Source organism: Lissotriton vulgaris, chromosome 1_1, assembly GCF_964263255.1.
Source record: "Lissotriton vulgaris chromosome 1_1, aLisVul1.2, whole genome shotgun sequence".
Taxonomy (NCBI): domain Eukaryota; kingdom Metazoa; phylum Chordata; class Amphibia; order Caudata; family Salamandridae; genus Lissotriton; species Lissotriton vulgaris.
In genome coordinates this window covers 106,231,721-106,257,689 of record NC_141685.1, presented here as the reverse complement: position 1 = coordinate 106,257,689, position 25,969 = coordinate 106,231,721, and the positions used below count along the sequence as shown (strand labels likewise).

The following is a 25,969-nucleotide window of genomic DNA, read 5'->3' as shown; positions in this document are numbered from 1 at the left end:
TTGCATACAGAGGTTAGTGCACATATGCAGCAAAATGTGAGGCGCTGCAGTCCAACATTCTGGATGAGACTTAGTTGTAACCAAATTACTCTAGTGAAAATCAAAATAAAAATAATGAGCGCTCAGACAAAAATTTTCCAAACGGGTGACGAAATTGGTTTTCACGGATTGTATTCTTGTTTTGATTCTGGGTTTGTTGCTGGTGTGAATTTGGATGTGCACGGCGTTGGTGTGCAGAGTAATGATGTTCAGTATGTGGAAGGAGGAAATGTTGTTCCTCTGGGTCAGGGCCGGACTGGGAACCCAAACCAGGCCTGACAATTTTGACAGACCAGCTCCCTGCCTCTTTTGTTGCTGGGGGTGATATAGCAGCACCAGAGCAAAACCAGCCCCCAGTGACCAATATGTTTCTCAGCACTGAAGAATCAGCCCCCACTCTTCCAGCCCCCCGGGGAAACACTCGAAGCCCGTTACGGCCAGTCCGGCCCTACTCAGGGTATCGGTTTTACTGACAGTGGCAATTTAAATACCTCAAACACTAATAATGTGCAGAATAAGACATGATCCTTGCGATGTTTGCAGGAACCTGGGAAACTGGAACAGTAATCCGATGGCACCGAATGGGATGTCTCAGTCAATGGTCCCAGCCCAACTGGCCTCTGTGCCGAGCATGCAGAATCAAAGGCAGATATATTGGAACATGCCTTCAGTCCTGATGGTCCCACAGCCCAGTGCAGAATAGAACGCCAAATTCCCAACAAATTCAGGATTTCAACAAAATCCTTTAGTGATTAGTAAGGATTTTCCACAACTTCCTCCTACACTAGGAGTTTCTACTGGACTGAATCAGACACAATGACGGTGCCTGAGACGGGAGAAGGATTGCATGCTTGGGCCAGTCCTAGAGGTCACCCAGAGCGGCCCTTTTATAGAAGAAGGAAATGGGAATCCAGCATCACTTTTAATCAATAAATGTGCTACCCGTTCCACAGTCAGACTGACGGGAGCTCCCAACCCACCCCTCTTGGGAAAGGAGTCCAAGTTGTAGGCATTTTCTAATAAACAACTGATAAGCTGTCAGCAAATGTCCCCGTACAAATTGGGTCAATGATGAATGGCCACAAACTTAAACTGTGATTAAGAGCCAGTTATTATGTTAGGGAATAACCTTGTAAAATGACTTGTGGCTTTTTGGGAAAGAGTCACAATTAATTATTCATTTTGTTACTTGAGGTTTATTAAATTATATTTTGTTGTGCCATGTTTTCATGAACATTAATTGATTGCTGTCATTTTTACCTCATCATGAACCATGTCAATAATGTGTTCTGTCTGTCTAAAAACTTAAGAACTTTTCCTTGATTTCCAAATAAGCAGGTTATATGTCAGTTTGCTATTTGATATTATAAAAAAAAATGTTTTCTTATTTCGTAGCACACATTTGTTGTGGTGGTCTGTCTATTGACTTTACAGATAGTTAGTTCTGATTCTGTCTTTTGATATACTTTGGAGATTACCTTTATGTGATTCTCCTGCAAATATTATGATAATTATTTCTCTGACTGAGTAACCATATTTATGCCTTCAGTAATTATTTGAAACCTTTAATATAGCTTTGAAGCTTGTTGTAGCTCCAAGGGAGCGGTCCTTTAATGGGCAGTATTGCCTGCTATGGCTGACTATAAGGTCATTACACTGTTTGCCCCATGACGGCAGAATGTGTTAATTAATAAAACAACAGTGTCCCAGAGACCGAGGAGATTGAAACACCTCTGGTCATCCGAACTGCTGTAAGTGTGAATGTTGAACAGTTAACACCCGCGTGCAGGACCACAGTGGCTAATTGTTGAACATTCACAGTAATAGCTGTGAAAGGAGGCTGAAGTCGGCTTCTGGTTCTCCCTGGGCTCGGCTAAACTGCTTTTCATCATTCAGGTGAGTCGGGAGATGTAGGAGATGAGCAGGACCCCCCCCCCTCCTTCTGAGATGCAAGTGGCACTGCGAGCTATGGGAGGAGGAAGGGGGAGGCTCCTGTGTGCCCTGCTCCAGGCTCTATCTTCTGCCTTCTCCTGCCCAATCCATGTATTTTGGAGAGGAAGAGGTTGTGTATTAGGACATTGTAATGTTGAGAGCAGCGGGCCTATATCAGGTTGTATAGGCTGCTGCTGCTCTGTTGTCTTCATTGGAGGTCTCAACATTTCAATGTTCCAAGCTTTGTCTCGTGAAGGATTTATTTATGCTGACCCTCCGCATCATCCCTTCAGATAAGTTATATATAAAAAGCACCAACACATTGATGCTTTGTTGCTTCCATTGCTCAGCATTCAAACTCTGCATCAGCTTGACCTTGAATTACTGTTGCTCCGAGACCATGGTTTGTATAAATCTAAGAGTCTGGTTGACTGATTTATGAACGGTGGGCAGAATTATGTACAAGGACATTAACATACCTATGCAAACCAGATTGTTTTGATTTGCAAGTTTCATGGTCTGTAAATGGAAAGATGGGGGTTATGAAGACGTGGACTGGGTTGTTAGGGTTTGTTCTCTGAGACTGTGTGTGCACTCTATATTCACAGATGGGATCATGGTTCTTGGTGAACCAAAAAAGTATTTATTCATACCCATATTTGCATCACAATGGCCTCCAGAGAACAAGAGATTCTTTTGTTTTGCAAGTACAGGACTTTTTTTGTAAAATGGAATGAAGTGTGATAGTCGTCTGACGCAAAACTATTTCTTTACTTCCTTTCAAGGTATTCTAGAATGACCAGGCAGTGCAGCGTGGCTGCCACCCTTGGAGGAACAAAATATAACATAACTGTCAGGTAAGGATTCCTATAACTCTTAAGTTTCCTTTTCCCTTGTTTCTTCTTTCTCTATTCCCTTTCTTGATCTCTGTTTTGTTTTTGTCTCTTCAGCTTCAACATTTGACTCCCTCTGTGCACTATTCTTGTTGTTATCAAACTTCTGATAATAATATGATGGAGCCACATTCCTCCTGGAAATGTTGGGGGTGCAGTGCAGGTCCAGTTCCTTCTTAGGTCAATTTTGCCCAGCAGTTCCTTAACTATTGGCACATTTGTCTTCTCCTCTACACCACGTGATACTCTCCCCCCTCTGACTGTTCTTTCGGCGTCTTTTCTCTCTTGATCTGACTTCCATCTCTTTACTTCCTCCTAAACTATCCTTTTCTGTCTTATCTACTACAACCAAAAGACACAGTATATGTGTGTGGACACACATGCACACAAGGCTTGCTTTAGGGTGGTGCAACCGGTGGAGCCGTACCTGGTGCTGACCTTGGAGGCACTGTTTATATGTAACTTATGGGTTCACAAGCGTCTGTGCTGGACCCCTGAGGTCAAAGTTAAAGATAGCTTTTTTCCCATTTGCTCTATTTTGTGTTTTTCTTTTCCTGACCCTTTTTGGTTTCCTTTACTGTTGTGCTGTTTTTTTCACTTTTTCAGGTGTTGCAGTGCCTGGTTCCTGTCGGAGGGTCATGATGAGTTCTGAGCCACCAAGTAAGTCCTTATCATCCGCACAATTTGAAATAGTGAATTCCAGTCAGCTAACTGGACACAGCGTCAGTCTACAGTGGCATTTAAAGCATTGATTACAACTAGGCGAATTCCTTTTTTCAATAAAATGTCCCTTCCTAGATCCCTTGAAAAAGGAATAGATGAATAGTTTAAGTGAGTAGGGGAGTAAGTAACATCTAATAATTCATTAAAAGAATTACGAAATATCTCACTATCATGCCAGCCTGTTTCACAGAGAGTGTAAATTGATAGTGTTGGCTGCTTCTAAGAATCTATGTTGCAATATATGTGCAACTTGTGTTTCTTTCTTAATTATTAAATACGTTTTCTCTCACATCCATGAGCTCCAGTAATCCGAAGCTCCCAATCTACAGTGTCCCCAAGCTGTTTCACCACTATCAGAAATGATACTCAACAGATTTCCTGGCTTGTTTTTGTCAATACTTTCTTTGTGCAAAGTATAAGGTCACATATATTTTTTCTTTGTGTTCATTTACAATTTTTGACTCCATTTCTACAGGTGACTGAAGCATGAACAGAAAAAAGAAGGTTTAAATTTAGTGAAACACAACGAAAAGGATTATTTTAAGGAAAGTTAAAACATTCTCGAGCTCTTGAGAAGAAACACATTCTATGTGCCAGGAATGGTGAGGATGTTGGTGCGGAAGAAACTGGTGAATGAGAAAGTTGTCAAATCCCTATAGTAAAATGGCCATAAATGTTTACCAAGTGTCAGTAACTCAGATTGAGGAGAACATTGGCCACAATTGATCCCCACGCAGTGCACTTGAGAAAACTCAGTGCTGTACATTTTGTTTTTATGGTTTATGAGAAATGCTTTGGAGACCTAAACCCTCCCCAACCGATCAGCATCTGTAGACGTGTTGTGATGTGACAGAACCGTCAAAGAGACTAATATTCATGGTTTACAAGCGCAAGCTTTTGTCTCTGTCTCCTGAAGACGAGAGGAGAGAAAAGATTGTTTAAAAGAAAGTCATTGTAAATACTCTGTCTCAGAAGTCGTTACAGCAAAGAGGCTGGATTAACATTTCCAATATAGGAAGATTTTCTCCACCAGCTCTGTCTCTTGGGTTGATCCGAGTGGTTTCAAAGTGTCCTGTACCTCCAAAGTGGATCATGTACCTGTCTTAGCCACTGAGCAAAAAAGCATATACTGGCACAGGAAGTATAAAAGGGGCTAGTGTTACGCTATTGATAATTCATTAACCACCCTGGCATGCCCTAATCATCTGTCATTACTTGTATGAACAAACATACCTAACAGGCAAACACTAAACCCCAAGGACCTTATCAGTGCTTTTAAAACTCCTAAATCAAATGTGATCAAACTAGAATCACTAAATGAGACTAATTAAACTTGAGAAAATTCACCCGGGCATAACTTGGAGAAAAGGAATCCATGAGAGGCCTCTTAATCAATACAAGGGGCTCCTCAGTGAAAGTTAATAAGACAAGTTAGATCGGTGCCTTTAAAGGTAGGAAAATAATTTCCAGGTAAAAACTATAATTAGTTGAATACATATGTTAAGAAGAGCATCTGAAATGTATTTTAGAAGTTAATGCTGAGTTGTAACATAAACAAGTACACAATCAGAAATCAAATTCAGTCTTAAGATGGCATGTATCCAGGAACAAACCCAACTTGGAAAAACAAACAACTCGAATAAGAGAAATGACTGTAAGAACAGCTTTAGTTATCAATCCCACCTCACTAAACATGAGAAAACTAGCGCTGGACGAAAATCCTATCAATGTCCCGAATGCCAGAAACACTTCAATCACAAATCCAACCTTACTGTACATGAAAGAACCCATAATGGGCATAAACCGTATCAGTGCTCTGAATGCTGTAAAAGCTTCAGTCAGAAATCCAGCCTTACTGTACATGAATGGACCCACACTGGACAAAAACCTTATCAGTGCTCTGAATGCTGTAAAAGCTTCAGTCATAAATTCAGCCTTACTGTGCATGAAAGAACCCACACTGGGCAGAAACCGTATCAGTGTTCTGAATGCCAAAAAGGTTTCTATCACAAATGCGGTTTAACTCAACATGAGAGAATCCATACTGGGCTCAAACCCTATCAGTGCTCTGAATGCCAGAAAAGCTTCAGTCGGAAAATAACTCTCACTCACCATGAGAGAACTCACACTAGACAAAAACCTTATCAGTGTTCTGAATGCTGTAAAAGCTTCAGTCATAAATCCAGCCTTACTGTACATGAAAGGACCCACACTGGACAAAAACCTTACCAGTGCTCTGAGTGCCGGAAAGGATTCAGTCTGAGATCCAGTTTAATTGAACACGAGAGAACTCACACTGGACTAAAACCTTATCAGTGCTCTGAGTGCCGGAAAAGCTTCAGTCAGAAATCCCACCTTACTGTGCATGAAAGAACCCACACTGGGCATAAACGGTATCAGTGCTCTGAATGCCACAAAAGCTTCAGTCGGAAAATAACTCTCACTCACCATGAGAGAACTCACACTGGGCAAAAACCTCATCAGTGCACTGAATGCTGTAAAAGCTTCAGTCAGAAATACAACCTTACTGTGCATGAAAGAACCCACACTGGGCAGAAACCGTATCAGTGTTCTGAATGCCAAAAAAGCTTCAGTCGGAAAATAACTCTCACTCACCATGAGAGAACTCACACTGGGCAAAAACCTCATCAGTGCACTGAATGCTGTAAAAGCTTCAGTCAGAAATACAACCTTACTGTGCATGAAAGAACCCACACTGGGCAGAAACCGTATCAGTGTTCTGAATGCCCAAAAAGTTTTTATCACAAATGCGGTTTAACTCAACATGAGAGAATCCATACTGGGCTCAAACCCTATCAGTGCTCTGAATGCCAGAAAAGCTTTCGTCGGAAAATAACTCTCACTCACCATGAGAGAACTCACACTGGGCAAAAACCTTATCAGTGCTCTGAATGCTGTAAAAGCTTCAGTCATAAATCCAGCCTTACTGTACATGAAAGGACCCACACTGGACAAAAACCTTACCAGTGCTCTAAGTGCCGGAAAGGATTCAGTCAGAGATCCAGTTTAATTGAACATGAGAGAACTCATACTGGACTAAAACCTTATTAGTGCTCTGAGTGCCGGAAAAGCTTCAGTCAGAAATCCAACCTTACTGTGCATGAACGAACCCACACTGGGCATAAACGGTATCAGTGCTCTGAATGCCACAAAAGCTTCAGATTGAAAACAACTCTCACTAGACATGAGAGAACTCACACTGGGGATAAACCTTATTAGCTCTTTGAATGCTGGAAATGTTTCAGTCGGAAATCTGGTCTCACTCAACCTGCGAGAACTTACCTGGAAAAAACCTCATCATTGTTCTAAATGCCAGGGAAGAGTCTGCTGGAGATTCAGTTTCATTCAACAAGAGAGAACCCACAATGAGAAAGAAAATGACTTGTGCTCTCAATGTGACAAAAACTTTAGTTGTAAATGTAAATAAAAGGTGCTCACTGTAAACCCTGGAGGAGGAGCTTTCAGACTCGCAAAACATTTACATGAAGCAGCCACAAAGACATTGATTGTCCATCAAACTGTCTACTGAGAAAAGCACACAGCGTGGGATGGAAATGCTTGAATTAACCTCATTCTTTTGTAACTATTTGTGGCCTCATTCCATTCAGCGTGTTTTGTTTGCTGAGTGTTTATAATCCATGGCTCTGACTCACAGAGTTCATTCGATCCTGAACTTTGAGGCCACGCCTCCAAGGATCAGGAATGCTTGAACCTCAAACTGTTTCCAGCCTTAACGAGCCTCACCAGGGGGCTGCAGCAGGAGTCCCTTTGTCATAGGTCTCTATGGGACCAACATCTGTTTATGTCTGTACCACGTAGGGTTGATCATTGAGAAAAACTAAAGGTGATGGATGGACTGGTAGTTAATCTCTGCAACATCCCACCACATCATTCTCTAGTCTTTGTGTAACTACAGACGAGGTCAGCCATATGCAAACCATTCTTGGCCCCATCCTAAATAGTCCTAATTGTCACGTCCTCTCTGGCTCCTCAGGATCAGGGTGATACTATATGGGGTCCACCTCCTGACTTCCCCCACACTCTGACTATTGAAATATACAGAGTATAGAGATAATCAAGCGAGGGATGGGAAAGGGTAGGAACTGCGGTGGAAAGGGATTACCTGTAACAGAAAAGCATAACATTAATACTGTACAGCAATCCTTTCTACTCTCATATGTTCTCGCTTTAATCCTAACTATACCTTATAGGTCTTTCCCAACAAGATGTTCTTCTTGCGAACAGATAAACAACACCACCTGTAAAAGACAATAACCATTCATCAACACCACACCAGTAACCGTGTATTAAAACACAAAAAATCCTTTTACTCAATCATACTCACATCCACACCCCGCGGATCCCAGAACAAAAATAGAACAAAATTATCCTTCTCCAAAGATTAAAAATAGGGTTCAAATCCAGTAAGTTCTTGGTGGAAACAACTCAGTCTCAGTCTTGAGCCAAGAAAGAAAAAACACACAGTTTGAGGTTCCACCCAACGTGGAAAAAGCACAAAAGGAAATCCAGAACTTTAGTCTCCCACAAGTATACTGTCTGAACAGGATAGGAAGTCACTCAGGAATATATATATATATCTTAGCATATATCAATGAGGCCAAGTGTTTGTCAATGAAAAGGTACAACTATACCCTTTGAAGATCGAGTCCAGGGTGAGATGCTGCCGTGGCTCCTTATCTGAAAATCACCAGACACAGAAGGAATCCACAAGTTCTCCGCAGCCGCGAGAGAACTCACTTCTGTGATCCACACGCTCAGAAGAGCGGTGATCAGGAATACAGCCCGACGCAGCCGCGACCGGGAGAGGAACAAGAGCAGTTCACGCTCAGCCGAGCGGAACTCAAGAAGACGCCAGCCGCAGCCACGAGCGGGCAAAAATGAAGGAATCCGGATCGCGTCCTCACGGAAGATGAGACGCGAGGTGGTACAGCGGCTCAGCCGAGCCTCCAGCGATACATGGATCTAATACCCAGGAAAACAATGGGAAGGAACACAGGAATCCAATCCTCTAACAGCACGGCTGTTGACAGAGTCCAGGAAAGCCAGAATCACGTACAACGCTATCGCTTTGTCACGTGATTTTTATCAACTAGCGCTGCTTCCGCCTGAAGGCATTCTGGGACATGTAGTTCTCGATGTCTGTAACAATGTAGGCGCATGCAGATCTCAGTTCCTGACACTAATGACTTCTGTTCCAAAAGGACACAGCCTCGTATTACAAAGATCCACATGAGTGGCCTCTTTCCATCTTCTTTTTGTTTCAAATGGAACCTGCTATCTCCTTAACCATGCCTCAGGCCTGCTACGTTCCATGCTTTGGCTCTTATCCTCAACCTTGAACCATCTCCATAACTTGGAAGCTCCGAAGACTTCGCAGCTGTTGTAACTGCTTGAAGTTTCACACACATTTTGATGGCCGTGGATTCAGGTTCAACTTGATGACCCAACTCTACTCTGTGGGAATTTTGCACTTCAAGCCACTTCTGTACAGCTCGTCACCTTCTGAGACTGATTCAGCCAAAAACCTTGCATCAAATTCCAGTGTTAATCATTACCTGAGACTAAATTTATCTTTGTCCTCTCGAGCATAGCTCCCAAAGTCAGCTACAATTTTGTAGGTGACTTCCTGATTGATTCAGTAGAACTGCTTGTTTTTTATTTATTTACCTTTTTGTTTGGATTTGACAGTTGTTTTTGCTAATTAATAATCCTTAAATCACAGCCCACCTTTAGATTTTGTTTCTGAATAATTATTAAATATTCTTTTTGCTCTAAACTTGGTTTGAATCTTACAGTTCCTTGTCTATTTTTAATAAACTGTATTGAAATGTGTGACTTCCACTGTTTTGCTTTTCCTTCGAGCGTGTCTTAGGCCATACTGTTCAAGCCACGTTACCAAAAGCGTGCTAAGAACACTTTAGTAGAAGACACATTTACCTTTGCTGGCCAAAGTTTGGAAAAAGCAAAGCAGGCTGACTCCAGAAAGCACTCTAAGGTTACGGTCTTAGGTGGCGTCTGCACCACCTGTAGATGCAAAAATCAAAGATTATGAGGGAAGCTGTTGGTAGCTGTGCCCCGGGAATTTGAGACTGCCTCTCAAACAGTTGAAAGAGCTCAAGAGACAGATTCATGTCCTAGCAACTAAGACTGCTCGCTCCTGTCATACAACACTCACACTGAATCACACTCCCTGTGCAATGTATGAACTTTTACATAAAGAAGTTGTGTTGTGCTTTGTGAACAGGCTTTCACCCCCCTTTGTATGTAAATGAGTTTCTGTGATCAGACACCCCAGGCTCCCATCTCTTCTAGTGCAGATGATAATGTGAGAACTAACGAGATCACAAACAAGGGCTGTATTGAGAAATAATCGTCTTCCAAGTCACACAGTAGTTTGTAGTTCTTTATTAGTATTTTAAATGTACATCCCCATCCCGTTCCAAGGTAGAGTAAAGTTTGCGAAGCGTGACTCTCTTGTGGCCCGCTCCCCAGATTAAGTCCATAAGAACAGAAACAGAGTCCAATTTCCTGAAGAAGTGCAGAGGCAGGTGAACTAGAGTGGTCGAGAAGCAGTATAAATGTATTAACCGCATTTTTGCATTTCCACTCTACCCATGGGTTGATAGTTGCAGGGAGCCCCAAAACAACAGGGAGCTGCAAACCTTGGATATCACCTAAGTTGCCCTGTACACGTTCATTGTCGTTTGGTAAGTTCATCGCTTAATACCTGAAGATGTTAGGGTGCCACCCCAGTGCTAATTTGGGTAGCACTTCCTGTTTTAAGTTGTTAGTTTGTGCATGGGATACAAGCTGGATTTGGTCAAATTTAGCCTTAGTCTCGAAACTCTACCAAAATCGTCTAGAACATCCATCACCTGTGGTAGATACGAATGCATGTTCCGGAGGTACACAAATGCATCATCAGCATACAGTGATATGTCCTCTCAATTTGACTCACTCGGTATACTGATTGCTGGGTCCTGTGACCGAAACTGGACAGCGAACAGATCCATGGCTAGGGCGAAAGTAATCGGCAGCAGGCATCTTTGCTGCATTCAAAAGAAACTGAAATCTCTGCCTGTCCGGATGCGGGCCAGCATGTTTGTGTTGAGGAGATTTATCCAGTGTAATATTTTTGGGCCTAGTGTCATGCCCATCAGCACTTTCATTAAGTAAAACTACTCAAGGGTGTCGAAGGCCTTCTCTATATCTAGTGAGAGTGCTGTGTATGGAGACAATTCATGAAGATTCTTTTCCATCAGCCAGAGAGGCGCCATAGGTTAAGACATATTTTTCTCCCAGGTACAAAATCATTCTGGTCTTGGTGCCAATGTAGAGAGGCAGGGGAGCAACCTGTTTGCAAGGACCTTCCTGCAAATCTTGTGGTTGGTGTACAGTGGCCAGTAGGAGCGTAGCTCCAGGGGGTCCCTGTTGGGCTAAGGCAGGACTAATATCATAGCCTCCCATAAGGATCCCGGCAATGTGCCCACCTGCCGGGCCTGTTGGTACATTTGGAGTAGCTTTGGAGAGAGGGTTGCTCTGTAGGTGAAGTAAAAGTCCACCGAGAACCCGACCATCCTAGGAGTTTTGTTGCACGCGATCTAGTCAATCATGAAGCAAATTTCCTCAGTGGTCAGGGTTTCATCTGGTGTATGTCCCTGAAGGGGGTTAAGTCTGGGGATTGTCAGTCTATTCAAATACTCATCTAATTGGGGCGCTTGCACTCCCAACACAGCATGGTATACAGACGTCTGGTACTACAGGAAAGCCTGGTTAATATCTGCTTGTACATTCAATATCACTCCCACCGGGGATCTGCTGGCCTTTCTGGGGGTCTTTGGGGTCAATGACCTTAGTAGCCATGCTAGTATCTGATAGTGTAGTGTTCCTAGTCTGACCACCGCCTCTCTTTACTCCTTTCGCAGAGGGGTGATTATGTTCTAGTTTCATGCAGCTACCTCACATTTATTTCCATTGTTCATATTGTTTGTTCAAGAGAGAGGTTCTGGGCTCGCAAAGGCATGTTTTACACAATGCTACATCTTGATGCACTGGCCTTATGTGAGACCCTTAAAGGTACCCCACTCTATCACTGTCGTATAGGCAGTCCCTTCCTTCGTCTCAAATATGGCGACATGTGTACCTTCAGTATCACAGAAGACTCTGTCCTGTAGGGCTGGGGCACACAGCCTCCTAGTAGATACTGGTGCATGTCGTCTGCCCCACTGAATCATCATTTTGAGGTGGTTGTGGTCTGAAAGTGTGTGGCCTAGACATTCAGGTCACAAGACCAAGGAAGCAACAGAGGGATTGCATAGGAGCAAGCCGATTCTGGTGTGCAGTTAGTGTAATGGTGAGAACAACGAGTATTCTCGTGTACGAGGAGTCATCTGCCACCGGATGTTTCACATCTGGGTAAGCATAACCCAGTCCACAATGCGTGGGTCATTCTGATTACATTCTCATGTTGTGGTGGGGGAGGGGTCTATTTAGGGAGGTGTCATGGGCAGAATTAAAGTCCCAACCATATATACTCGGCATTGCCAGGGCTTGTATCAAGGGCTTGGATGAAGTACAACTGTCTCAAACGCAACACAGACAAGATGGAAGTCCTCATTTTTGGGAACAACACCTCACCATGGAATGACCCATGGTGTCCCATGGAGCACGGCATACCCCCCACATCAACATACCATGCCCGCAACCTCTGCATCATTCTGGATAGCAAGCTATCCATGAAGAAATAAGTCAATGCAGTCTCATCCTCCTGCTGCCACACCGTTTGCAAGCTCCACAAGACCTTCAGATGGCTCCCAGCAAACACCAGAAGGACCATCATGCAAGCCCTCATCACTAGCATACTGGGCACTGGAAACACAATCTGTGTAAGAATTACTGCACACCTCCAGATGAGACTCCAGACAATACAGAACTCTATGGCAAGATTCATACTCCACCTCCCAGAAGGACCCACGTCACACCCCATCTCAAGAAACTACACTGGCTCCCGATTCAGAAGAGATGCCAGTTCAAGATGATGAGTCATGCCTACATGGCCTTGCACAACGTAGGACCAGCATACACAACAAATGCCTGACCTTCCACTATCAATCAATCAATCAATCAATCATTCAAAATTACTTTATTCGGTATACAGCAATACCATAAAAGTACAATACAGTTAGAATTTTAAAAAAAACAAGAAATAAAACCTTCTACCGGGTACCTAGACAGTTGGTACAAAATATTAGCAAATAACAGAGCAAATCATCGTGGGTAATAAGGTTGAAAATGTGCTGAAAGTTAGAAAGTCTAACACTCCTGAGCAGATCACATTCAAAAAGGGCAAGTTACGAAACAAGGGTGATATAAAACCAACATGGTAAAAAAGGAAAAACCCCCAAGCATAAAATTCATCTTTGTAAAAAACAAGGAGAAGGGCATCATAAGTGTTGGTACCAAAGAGAAAAAAGGATAATTTAACGACCAGTGTCATAATCCCCTGTCCTTAGTATTTCTCAGTCTTGCGGCCATCCTTAGGAAATTAACAGTGCAAAAAAATGTGAAGGCCTCCTCAGACAATTTCAAGAACAATAGCGCAACCTTTCCGTGTTTGAACCTAGCATTCTTTAAAATGCTCTTTAAAAACAACTTCCTGGGGTGACCGTAATAGGGGCACAACTAAACAAAATGGAGTGTGTCCTGCGGAGACTTATAGTCGCAGCCGCAGGGGCCCCTCAACTCTATGGATGATAGAAACCCCGAAGGACACCCCAGTGTGTTATGGAGTAGGTTCAACCTAAATCTAGTCATCAGGAATCTGTCCTGAGCATTATAAAAATAAGACAGGTATGGTTCCAAACCTGGGCTGGATTTAGCCAAGAGGTGGGCTCTCACGGATGGTTTTACCATCTCTGTGTCTTCCCTGATGGAGGCCTTGTTCTTTAAGAAAGCGGACTGAACAATCGCCTTGTCCCGGGCTAACAAGGATCTCGGGGTGTTAAAATAATCAGCAAAACCCAGGCCCAACAGGGTCTCCCAGGTAATGCAATCAGTTATTATCTGTTTGCTTAGAGCCGCTTCAGGGTTAGTCCATATTTTAAGCCAGCAAGTGAGAGGTTTCAATTGAATCTCATCTCTGATGTAAATGAGACCTAACTCTTCGTGGATTTAATAGGAGGGGGTGCTCAAATGTCAAACGAATTAATTTTCTTCTATTTGGATCCTTAATGGGTCAATGAAACCCCAAATCTCACTGTCATATAGTGCTTTGGCATTACAGATGGCCCTATACAAATTCAAGATTTGCTCAGGAGCCCAGCGACCCAACCTGAGTGCAAAATTCATGATTGCCCCGGAAGAGCTGATAAGAGATCTGCATTTCTCATCTGACAGAGTATTAAACCTGATGCGGCTATCAAATAAAATTCCCAGATAAGAAAATGCCTGCAATTTTTCTAGACAGTGGATGCAGATCCTAAAGGTGAATTTCCTGCCTGGCCTTTTTCCCATCTCCATGATGTAGGATTTGGAGAGATTAGCGGACAGGTCCGGGTTCTCCATGAAGATGACAAAGCCATCAATGAGGTGCTGAAGGCCCCGCGCAGTACGTGACAGAAGTACTGGTCGTCCGCGTAAAGCAGAACCGGGATCCCTCTTCTACCTATCCTCGGACTGTCCACCCCTAATGCTCCCAGTGCCTTATCTAAACCATTAATATATAAAGTAAATAAGAAAGGCGCCAGGATGCAGCCCTGTCTCACTCCCCTAGAGCAAGGGAAAGAATCAGAAATGTCTCCCTCGTCATTGTATCTGCCCTGGGCTGAAGTGTACTGGTGCAAAGTGCTTAAAATATTAACCAGTCCTGAATCCACGCCCAAAGCCCCCAATAGCTCCCACAGTTTCTTATGGTTAACCCGGTCGAATGCTGCTGTGAGGTCTATGAAAGCCAAGTACACAGTCTCATCGCTGGCAACAGTGTACTTGGCGACAAGGAGATAAAAGTTGAGACATTGGTCAGAGGTTGAGCGACCCGGCCTGAAGCCATACTGTATATCCGAAATGATGTCATGTTCATCTGCCCAATCCATAAGCCGATTAAGAATAGCTCTCCCCATGACTTTCACTGTGACATCAATGAGGGAAATAAGCCTGTAACATTGTGGGTTACCTTTGTTACCCTTTTTGAAGATTGGGACAATTGTCGCAGTAAACCAGGATGACAGCATCCCTGCCTCCACTGCCGTATTGATCACTCTTAATAAAATAGAAGCCCACAAGTCTACCTGGGTTAATAGGAGATCTGGAGGGATCCCATCCGGGCCCGGGGCCTTATTGCGGGTTAAGCCCTCAATTCCCGCTTTTATCTCACCTAAAGAAAATGGGGTTTCAACAACCCTTTGATTTCCTATCCCTGCTGATGGTACTAAATTGCTCGTACTCTCATGATTATAGAGGCCTTGAAAGTGCTCCACGCAAGCCTCTGGCAGGACGTGGCAGACAGGCTTGGATTTATTCTTATCCTGAAAACAGGGTTTATTTAGAATTTTCCAGAAGGCGGTCATATCCCTTGATTCAGCCACTTCCCTCAGATTCTCCCAAGCCTGCTATTGCAATGAAGTTTTGCGTTGTTTTAGTGCCTGTTTATACCTCCCCCGGCAAGTGGACACCGTTGTCTTATCTTTGGGAACAATCTTTAAAGCTGCCTCCAGTTCCCTCAAGGTACTAGAGCCTTGCTGATCAAACCACCTGTGAGTATCCTCATCCTCTTTTGGCGTTCTACGTCTAAGCAGGCCATCAATACAATGTGCTACTCCCTCAAATGCATTGATGTGGTCCACCTCCTCTACTGTTGGGTCTAGACACTTCCAGACCTGCTGGGTTTTCTCCGTCTGTAGTGCCCTGTAGAATTTATCACAATTGATGTTTGACCATCTCAGTCTCCTTCCCAGTCCGTGGCTGTAAAGGAGCCTCTGGTCTACTTACGATGGGAATGTTTAACTGAGTCAGGGTCCCTTAGGATCAACACCAGGGGGTTATGGTCACTAAAGGTGCTAAACTCCACATTAAAACTTAATATTCGACATATTAAGGAGCTTGGAACAAAAATAAAATCAATAACAGAGCCCCTTCCCTTCCCTTTAAAGGTTGGGAGGATACGATAGTCCCCCGCTGCTCCTATCAAATCCATCGTGTCATGTGTGCCCAACAGCTTGCTTAACTCAAATCCCTCCCTGCTGTGTTCCATGTGCAGTCCCTCTTCCCTTGGGCAAGCGGACCATTCCCCCTTACTGCTAATTAAGTGGGGGCACAAGTGACAATTAAAATCTCCCAACACCCCCAGTTGGGCGCTAGCAACCCCATGCGGTTCTAATCCTATCAACCTATGTTCCAGCTCTACCAAGCTGGCTAATGTCTGTCCGCCCTTGATGGCATTACAAAAATTAATAAAAATTAATTTTAATCCCTTGTTCGTAAACCGTATTCCCTGTGTGCATTCTGAATCCCAAACTAAGTCCTCCCATTTCCCATGTAACCTCAAATCCACATAAGTAATTAGGCCTCCCTTGGCTTGCCCTGAAGAGGATCTACATGCTGGAACAGAATACATTTTGTAGCATTCCAGTGCTAGTGCGCTACAATCTGCCTCCCACGTTTCTTGCAGACAAATAATGTTAAATCTCCTGAAATATCCTAGCCAGTCCTAATTTTTTAGTTTACTGGACAGGCCTGCTATGTTCCAGCAGATTATATTAATATTTCCCTGCCCTCCTACTACTGGAGGGTTAGACATTTGGTCAATGTGCCCAGTTAAAGTTGCAACTAATCTACGTGGATTTGTCTCTATATCCAGCGTGCTATGGGCTCCATGAATAAGGGGCGTTTTTGACATCACCGTCATCTCCTAGACTAACCCTTCATTATCCCTGCTGTGGTGCACATCCTCCTGTGCCACCCCTTGTCCTAGGATTGGCCCCCCCAACCAGTCAATCTAATTCACTTAAGGCGGAAACACTTTGGAGTGGCGCGTATCGATTAAATAATGGTTCTGGACGATCCCCCCAGGTTGACCTTGCAGGCTTTCGCCTCAGATCTTACCTGTTCATAGGGTGTATCAGGTCTCTGTAAAAGAAACTAAGTGGGAGCAGTCTGATGCTAGTACCACACTCCTCCTGGTAGGTCCCCCCACTTTTGATAATACAAAAGTTCTCTGGCCATTACCGGATATCTAAAGTTTAAAATTACAGTCTCCCGGGAAACCCTTCCTGCTATTTCCGATCCATGACACTCTTCTGGCCATTAGAATATGCCTGTGATTCTAATGTTAAAGCCTAAATTATTGGCCAACCAACGAACTGTTTTGTTGATCAAGGAGCGTGTGGTTTCTTCCCTCGCGTCTCTACATGCTGGGATCCCTGTCAGAACTACTGTGTAGGGGCTTGCAGCTGGTGGGAGGTCTAGTACCGGTAAATCCCGGGTGTCCAATGCCTGCTCCTCTAGTGATGACCCTGGTTCTTCGGGTTTAGTAGGTCTACCCCCGGAAGATCTAGTTATAGCACCAGTGTTAGATCTGTGCTCTAGAGTAAAGTCCCAAGACATTCAACTGATAAGAAACCTTTAGTGTATTTCCCTTATATCTCAAAAAGCCAGATTGACACAAATGATGTACAGTGTTATGCAATTAAAACCATGTGTTCAACAAATCAAGAATCCTAAGGAGTGTGTATGTTATAAATAATACAATTTATTACAAATCAATTAAAACAATGTAGTACAATAAGATAATAGTGCCAAATATTCAGTGCAATTACAGTATAAAGATAAAATCAATAGAAAATACACAGTTAAAAATGATCAAAGAATCACAGTTGTTGGAGTTGTCGACGCAGCGTTTCGGTGTATGAATGATACCACCTTCTTCAGGACAAACAATTCTATACAATAGAACATTACAATTAGATACATATCATGGCATTCTTTAGCATTCTTTTTAAAAAAAACATGATTAATACTGTTTTTAGGCACATTTTTAATACACACAACAATAGGGTATTTCTATTGGTCAAATAGGGCTTCTCGTTGGTACATCATTCAGGCATTTGAGGTATAACAGGCTATACACATGGTTCTTAAATATGGTCACAGAAGGTAGCCATTCTAGGTAGCATCTGAGGGAAAATCATAATGCATACCTGTGAGTTAGTAATTTACTATCCCTCTCATATTCAATTTCGGAGGGAATTAGGATCGATGTCCCTCAATTTTGTAGAGCATCTGGTCTGTTTAAATCCAGTAAACGGTCCCTTTCTGCAAGGAATACAAGGTCATCATGCTTGTTTTTTTAAAATTCTAAACAAGAAGTTTGTTTTGTCCAATTGGACCCCTTGATAATAGTTAGCCTATGTCTATTTACCTTATTATCTCAGGAACTTTGCATTGATGAGGCTAATGCTGGAGGGGGGCCACCGTATTATAGATATAAAACTGGAAGTAAAAGGAGGCAGAAATTATATTTTTTGCACAGTCTATACATCTGGGTAATTGTACATTATCCCTGGTGGTCTCAAATGGATAGGTGGAGTAGGATACAATGAAACTAAACGATATTAATTTTTTAGAGAAAGGGGGCTATGGTGATAGGTGGTAAACCCCAATGCTCCTGTTAGTAGTACATTGCCATTAGTCGAGAATTAGAACTCTTGCCACGATTGATATTCAGGGCTTTAGCGATTATATAGTTTTACTCACCCACTAAAATGGGGTTCAATGTCCCTCAATGCAGCGTCGCTGGATACCTTTAATTCTGCAGGCAGCGTCGGAGACTCTTTGAACAGGGTCTTTCCTCAATTTGACCTGTGTGGGGTTACATTGCAAGCATTGTTTCTTTGTTTATATACTAAAGAATGGATACATTCATTTCTATTAATAGACTTGTCTTTTTACTTTGCAGGCTAAGGGAGAAGATAAGTTATCCGGTGTTTGTATAATTTTGGGCACCTCTCTTGTGATGTTGTGAGAGAATTCTATGATCAGTGTCGACCTTTATTAATTTTGGTCGCAATTAGATGTTATTCTAATTCAGTTACCCCCTGTTTTTGTCTGTAATATAATACTGATACCAGAGGTAAGTGTCTTTTGGGGCACTCTACCGGTTTAGCCTTTTGGGTATTTAGCCTGTATCTACAACAACAGTGTCATTAGGGGTTTTTAAAAAAAAATCCGTATTATTTTAGTTACCGGTCTCATTCTCTGTCTCTGTGCATAAACGGTGCTATGTATTGTGTGTCCTTAGTGGGGTAGCGACACACCCTCTTTGACTTTGCTTATATTGTCTGGATTCCTACTCTGAAACTTATTGCAAATAAAACTGCTGCTGGTTACATTAGCAGTTACTACTACTTATTGGGCTCATTGCACTACTTCTACTTTTAGATCTGTGCTCTAGCCTCTCCTCCCTTGTCTGCCCGTTGTCTTCCCTAGAACTAGATGGGCCTAGGTCCTTGCTCTTATTGATTCCCTCTGTTGGATTCTTCTTTACCACCTCTTGCCTAGACATGTGCAGGACTATGTCATTGTTTGCCCCTCCCATGCGATCTACTGAATGTGCTACCTTGGGGTGTGTACTAGTCTCAGCGTCCCCCCTCCCCATAGGCCATGGCCCCTTCACCATTGAGGCCACAGTACTACCTTGTGTGAGTAGCTACGAAAGTTGCCCTTCAATCACGTTCAGTCTCTCATACAGGCCCCCCAGATGAGAGGTTAATAGCGTCTCCAACTTTGACATTAGTTCTCTGTCCCTTCCCTGCGGCGTCGCTGTCTCTCTGCAGTTCTGACACAGGGTGGGGGTTGTAGATACCCCTTCTTCAGTAACCCCCTTCACTTTCACTCCTCCCCTCTGCCTTGGTTTTTTTGAAATATGTTGTCCCCCTCTCCTTGAGCTGTTAGCTAGTGCCTTGGCCTCAGCTAAGGCGGTGGTCGTAGTTGATGTACCCTTGGCCTGCAGGGCCTTTTTGAATCGGGATTGGACTGGACCTTGGGGTGAGTATTTTGTCTGCCACATCTATAGATATGACATACTCCTCTTCCCCTAACCCTACTAAGTCAAGTGTCATGGAAATGCGGCCTGTTATACCCTCCCCCTCTTGTGTGGTGTTATGCGTCTAATTACGGTCATCGTCCATTGACTCAATGGCTTGTAGAGATAGGTCCACCCTCAATGGTGATAAGGTAGTATGAATTGTAGCCTTAGTGATGGCACTGGCTACCGTGTTGTGTTGACCAGGGGGAATCCCAGTAGTGGGGGGTGGACACCTAGCTATAGAACCCATGGACAATCTCTTGTGTTCTATTAGCTTATCCAATGAGAGCCTCTTTTCAGTCAACTGAATTTAATGGATTAACAGGGACTCAGCCCTTATTAGAAAAGCATCCAAAGTCCCCCTTGCCCCCATCCCCCCCCCCCCCCCCCGGAGCTGAGCTTGCCTCTTTGCGTTTACTCATATCACAGGTACTGGCAACAATCCCCAGAATATGATGAGAATGATCCCACAATCCCCAGAATATGATGAGAATGATCCCCTATAGGAGGACAATATTCAGTACCTTATGATAGAAAACACTCTGGCATTTCTCAGTCCGGCACAACCTCTTTATAGCCGCCTCCTGGGGCTTGGCGATACAAATCTGGGACTGTGGATATTACACCCGACTCCAACCCCCAACCTTGATTGGAGTTTCTCTTAGTCCTGAGGGTTCTGTAAGTCCATAGATGACAATTAAGGGGGGTGGCCCAGCCCGGCCTCTTTCGGCCTCTGATGGGCGCGGGCGGGTCCGCGCTGCGTGGGGCCTCGTCGATTAAATGCGCCTCCTGGCGCTGAGCGATGATGCGGTCAGCTAGCGCAACCACAGGCCTCTGGGAAATGCAGTTCCTTACTGCGAGAGGCTGGCGAGTCCATGATTAGATGCGGCGGTGAATGCAGAATAGCAGCGTTTCCTCCTCCAAGGGAACAAGGAGCCGGTAAGAGAAACAGGCAGGGTTTGCAGCGTCCCACGCTGCGTGGGGCCTCGGTCGATTAAATGCGCCTCCTGGCGCTGAGCGATGACGCGGTCAGCTAGCGCCACCACAGGCCTCTGGGAAATGCAGTTCCTAACTGCGAGAGGCTGGTGAGTCCGTGATTAGATGCGGCGGCGACCGCAGGATAGCCGCGTTTCCCCCTCCAAGGGCACAAGGAGCCGGTAAGAGAAACAGGTAGCATACTGCATCTTGGTCAGTGTAATGCACATTCCTACCAAGGCACACTCATGTGTCTCCAGCCTGACTGTAAGGTTGATCTGGTCAGCCCGATGCAGCCCCACTTCCATTGCCAGAGCGTCCAGTTTAGGTCTGAGTGTGACCTTCACATCTTTGATTGCTCGCAAATGTTTGTCAAAGTGCTCTCCCTGGGCTTGTGAACTCTGTGGGGCAGTGGTCTGTAGAGCCTCTTGTTGGAAGAGAGGATACTGAGGTTCCTTCCTCCCACTGTCCGTGTCTCCCTTGTGCTGCCGTTTCTTGACGGTCTTTGTGCCGGAGTGAGTCGAGAGGGGTCTGCATCTGAAGTACTGCGAAGGCTTACTGTGCAACCCTCTATTCAATAGGACGTGTCCACCCCAGCAATCACTGCTGCCAGGTAGGTGTAAGGAATCTCCCCTCTGGCGCCCGCTCTTCACCCCTCTAATCAATAGGACACGTCCGCCCCAGCAGTCACTGCTGCCAGGTAGGTGTAAGGGATCTCCCCTCTGGTGCCCGCTCTTTCTCCTTTGTTCCTCATCAGTGCGATGAAGTAGTCAATGTTGATGTGCCCAGCTAGGGCACTGTCTAAGTGCAGGGGTGGTGATTGGTTCCCTGCCTTCTAGTAAGGGGAGAAGGTCAGCACATGTGGGACCCTTTACATGGGTCTAAATGCTCCATATCCTCCTCGGTCCCGCCAGCCCAGGGCACCAGGCTCACTTAAGGTGTTCTCAGCGCATCTCAAGGTGTTAGTCTATAGTGAGAAAGAGAGCAACAATTTGTATTCACCGGCTATGCGGGAGCATAATGCCCAGTCTTCTGTGCCTGGCCCAATTATCAGGGTCCTCTGTTTAGCATAGTAGCCCCATAGGGCCAAGGAAGGTTGGTGCACCTTGTTGTGGTGGCGGGGGACGACCTGCTGGGCATGTATCACAGGCCTGGATCCTGGGATCAAGCAGAGTGCCTCTTGCCCATGATCGTCTCTTAGTGGGCATCTCCTGCTGGGGGTGCCTTACCAGTGTTATCTAGACCAGCTTCCCTCTAGGCCTGTCTCTGCGATATCTCCCCTTCTACCACTGCCGACCGGCCCCGGCCCCGGCCTCAGAAGGCCAGAGCAATCCATGGGAGACCACGGCTACAGATGCACGCAGGCTGAGGCTCTCTGGGTGGGTCACGGCACACTGGAGAGTCTTTCAATAGTGGGGACACTCTGGCTGCACCTCCGCAGCATCAGTGTGGTCCCTGATGTTCGTCGGTGCCTCTTATGTGTGTAGGGAGCTGTCAGGGTGATGTCAGATGGGCTCGCCTCAAGAAGCTTCTTCAATCCACGCCCTGCTAAGTCGACATCTAAGTCAAATCAGAGCTCCATCTTAGGGTCATGGAACGTAGAGGTGACATGAAATATACTGCCCACTGTGCAGTGCTGTGCCGGGAGTGTTTTCTGGTCGTTATCATTCCCACTAGGTGAATCAGGGACAAAGCGAAACTCCAAACCCTCTTTCATAAGTGAATAACACACTAAAAAGTGCATTAAGAAGCATGGGGTATGATTTAAAAAAGCCCAAGGGTAGTGCATAAAATATGAACGGTAACCACACAGAATGCAAAAATAAATGTATTAGTGCATGACATGGTCAGGGAAAATAACATGAACTTTTCTAATATGGTTGGGAAGTTCTTTCGTCCTACCACCCTAGATCTTCTTCCAAGCTCTATGCTAAAACATAGCACAAGCAGTACATAGAAACCCTGTGAATCGGGTTTCTTGAGATGGATCGCTCAGCATACCTTCTCTCGATGTTTGGCTGTTCTCTATCACAGCTTTGCCCAGGTATGATATCAATCAATCAATCAGTAATCTTATAAAGCACAACTGCTCACCCGTGAGGGTCTCAAGGAGCTGAGTGTGTGTGGGGGGTGGGTCTGCAATTCAGTGGAAGAGCCAGGTCTTGAGGTCATTCCTGAATCGTGGCAGCGATGGTGAGGGCCTGAGGTGCAGAGGCAGGGAGCTCCAGGTCTTGAGGTCATTCCTGAATCGTGGCAGCAGTGGTGAGTGCCTGAGGTGCAGAGGCAGGGAGCTCCAGGTCTTGAGGTCATTCCTGAATTGTGGCAGCAGTGGTGACTGCCTGAGGTGCAGAGGCAGGGAGCTCCAGGTCTTGAGGTCATTCCTGAATTGTGGCAGCAGTGGTGACTGCCTGAGGTGCAGAGGCAGGGAGCTCCAGGTCTTGAGGTCATTCCTGAATTCTGGCAGCAGTGGTGAGTGCCTGAGGTGCAAAGGCAGGGAGCTCCAGGTCTTAAGGTCATTCCTGAATTGTGGCAGCAGTGCTGAGTGCCTGAGGTGCAGAGGCAGGGAGCTCCAGGTCTTGAGGTCATTCCTGAATTGTGGTAGCAGTGGTGAGTGCCTGAGGTGCAGAGGCAGGGAGCTCCAGGTCTTGAGGTCATTCCTGCATTGTGGCAGCAGTGGTGAGTGCCTGAGGTGCAGATGCAGGGAGCTCCAGGTCTTGAGGTCATTCCTGCATTGTGGCAGCAGTGGTGAGTGCCTGAGGTGCAGAGGCAGGGAGCTCCAGGTCTTGAGGTCATTCCTGAATTGTGGCAGCAGTGGTGAGTGCCTGAGGTGCAGAGGCGGGGAGCTCTAGGTCTTGAGGTCATTCCTGAATTGTGGCAGCAGTGGTGACTACCTGAGGTGCAGAGGCAGGGAGCTCCAGGTCTTGAGGTCATTCCTGAATTGTGGCAGCAGTGGTGAGTGCCTGGGGTGCAGAGGCAGGGAGCTCCAGGTCTTGAGGTCATTCCTGAATTGTGGCAGCAGTGGTGAGTGCCTGAGGTGCAGAGGCAGGGAGCTCCAGGTCTTGAGGTCATTCCTGAATTGTGGCAGCAGTGGTGAGTGCCTGAGGTGCAGAGGCGGGGAGCTCCAGGTCTTGAGGTCATTCCTGAATTGTGGCAGCAGTGGTGACTACCTGAGGTGCAGAGGCAGGGAGCTCCAGGTCTTGAGGTCATTCCTGAATTGTGGCAGCAGTGGTGAGTGCCTGGGGTGTAGAGGCAGGGAGCTCCAGGTCTTGAGGTCATTCCTGAATTGTGGCAGCAGTGGTGAGTGCCTGAGGTGCAGAGGCAGGGAGCTCCAGGTCTTGAGGTCATTCCTGAATTGTGGCAGCAGTGGTGAGTGCCTGAGGTGCAGAGGCGGGGAGCTCCAGGTCTTGAGGTCATTCCTGAATCGTGGCAGCAGTGGTGAGTGCCTGAGGTGCAGAGGCAGGGAGCTCCAGGTCTTGAGGTCATTCCTGAATCGTGGCAGCGATGGTGAATGCCTGAGGTGCAGAGGTAGGGAGCTCCAGGTCTTGAGGTCATTCCTGAATCGTGGCAGCAATGGTGAGTGCCTGAGGTGCAGAGGCAGGGAGCTCCAGGTCCTGAGGTCATTCCTGAATTCTGGCAGCAGTGGTGAGTGCCTGAGGTGCAGAGGCAGGGAGCTCCAGGTCTTGAGGTCATTCCTGAATTCTGGCAGCAGTGGTGAGTGCCTGAGGTGCAGAGGCAGGGAGCTCCAGGTCTTGAGGTCATTCCTGAATTGTGGCAGCAGTGGTGAGTGCCTGAGGTGCAGAGGCAGGGAGCTCCAGGTCTTGAGGTCATTCCTGAATTCTGGCAGCAGTGGTGAGTGCCTGAGGTGCAGAGGCAGGGAGCTCCAGGTCTTGAGGTCATTCCTGAATTCTGGCAGCAGTGGTGACTGCCTGAGGTGCAGAGGCAGGGAGCTCCAGGTCTTGAGGTCATTCCTGAATGGTGGCAGCAGTGGTGAGTGCCTGAGGTGCAGAGGCAGGGAGCTCCAGGTCTTGAGGCCATTCCTGAATTGTGGCAGCTGTGGTGAGTGCCTGAGGTGCAGAGGCAGGGAGCTCCAGGTCTTGAGGTCATTCCTGAATTCTGGCAGCAGTGGTGACTGCCTGAGGTGCAGAGGCAGGGAGCTCCAGGTCTTGAGGTCATTACTGAATTGTGGCAGCAGTGGTGAGTGCCTGAGGTGCAGAGGCAGGGAGCTCCAGGTCTTGAGGTCATTCCTGAATTGTGGTAGCAGTGGTGAGTGCCTGAGGTGCAGAGGCAGGGAGCTCCAGGTCTTGAGGTCATTCCTGAATTGTGGCAGCAGTGGTGAGTGCCTGAGGTGCAGATGCAGGGAGCTCCAGGTCTTGAGGTCATTCCTGAATTGTGGCAGCAGTGGTGAGTGCCTGGGGTGCAGAGGCAGGGAGCTCCAGGTCTTGAGGTCATTCCTGAATTGTGGCAGCAGTGGTGAGTGCCTGAGGTGCAGAGGCGGGGAGCTCCAGGTCTTGAGGTCATTCCTGAATTGTGGCAGCAGTGGTGACTACCTGAGGTGCAGAGGCAGGGAGCTCCAGGTCTTGAGGTCATTCCTGAATTGTGGCAGCAGTGGTGAGTGCCTGGGGTGTAGAGGCAGGGAGCTCCAGGTCTTGAGGTCATTCCTGAATTGTGGCAGCAGTGGTGAGTGCCTGAGGTGCAGAGGCAGGGAGCTCCAGGTCTTGAGGTCATTCCTGAATTGTGGCAGCAGTGGTGAGTGCCTGAGGTGCAGAGGCGGGGAGCTCCAGGTCTTGAGGTCATTCCTGAATCGTGGCAGCAGTGGTGAGTGCCTGAGGTGCAGAGGCAGGGAGCTCCAGGTCTTGAGGTCATTCCTGAATCGTGGCAGCGATGGTGAATGCCTGAGGTGCAGAGGTAGGGAGCTCCAGGTCTTGAGGTCATTCCTGAATCGTGGCAGCAATGGTGAGTGCCTGAGGTGCAGAGGCAGGGAGCTCCAGGTCCTGAGGTCATTCCTGAATTGTGGCAGCAGTGGTGAGTGCCTGAGGTGCAGAGGCAGGGAGCTCCAGGTCTTGAGTTCATTCCTGAATTCTGGCAGCAGTGGTGAGTGCCTGAGGTGCAGAGGCAGGGAGCTCCAGGTCTTGAGGTCATTCCTGAATTCTGGCAGCAGTGGTGAGTGCCTGAGGTGCAGAGACAGGGAGCTCCAGGTCTTGAGGTCATTCCTGAATTCTGGCAGCAGTGGTGAGTGCCTGAGGTGCAGAGGCAGGGAGCTCCAGGTCTTGAGGTCATTCCTGAATTG

The 25,969-nt window shown here is 46.1% G+C and overlaps 1 protein-coding gene and 1 long non-coding RNA gene across 2 annotated transcripts; both read left to right on the top strand.

Annotated features, from left to right (window-relative positions):
* The first annotated feature begins 2,760 nt into the window (after positions 1–2,760).
* On the top strand, positions 2,761–4,476 carry LOC147737624 (uncharacterized). The gene is made up of 3 exons (XR_015300086.1): positions 2,761–2,828; positions 3,471–3,524; positions 4,063–4,476. It is a non-coding gene; the product is annotated as an uncharacterized LOC147737624 (long non-coding RNA).
* Positions 4,477–5,177: 701 nt separating this feature from the next.
* On the top strand, positions 5,178–6,793 carry LOC147737623 (uncharacterized). Its single transcript, XM_086938177.1, has one exon. It carries the CDS (start codon positions 5,178–5,180, stop codon positions 6,657–6,659), a length of 1,482 nt encoding a protein of 493 aa, XP_086794303.1. The 3' UTR covers positions 6,660–6,793.
* Positions 6,794–25,969: the final 19,176 nt, after the last annotated feature.

Bases quoted from the DNA above. Each gene is read 5' to 3' on its own strand.
- LOC147737623 (XM_086938177.1), top strand. From the start codon at position 5,178: ATGGCATGTATCCAGGAACAAACCCAACTTGGAAAAACAAACAACTCG.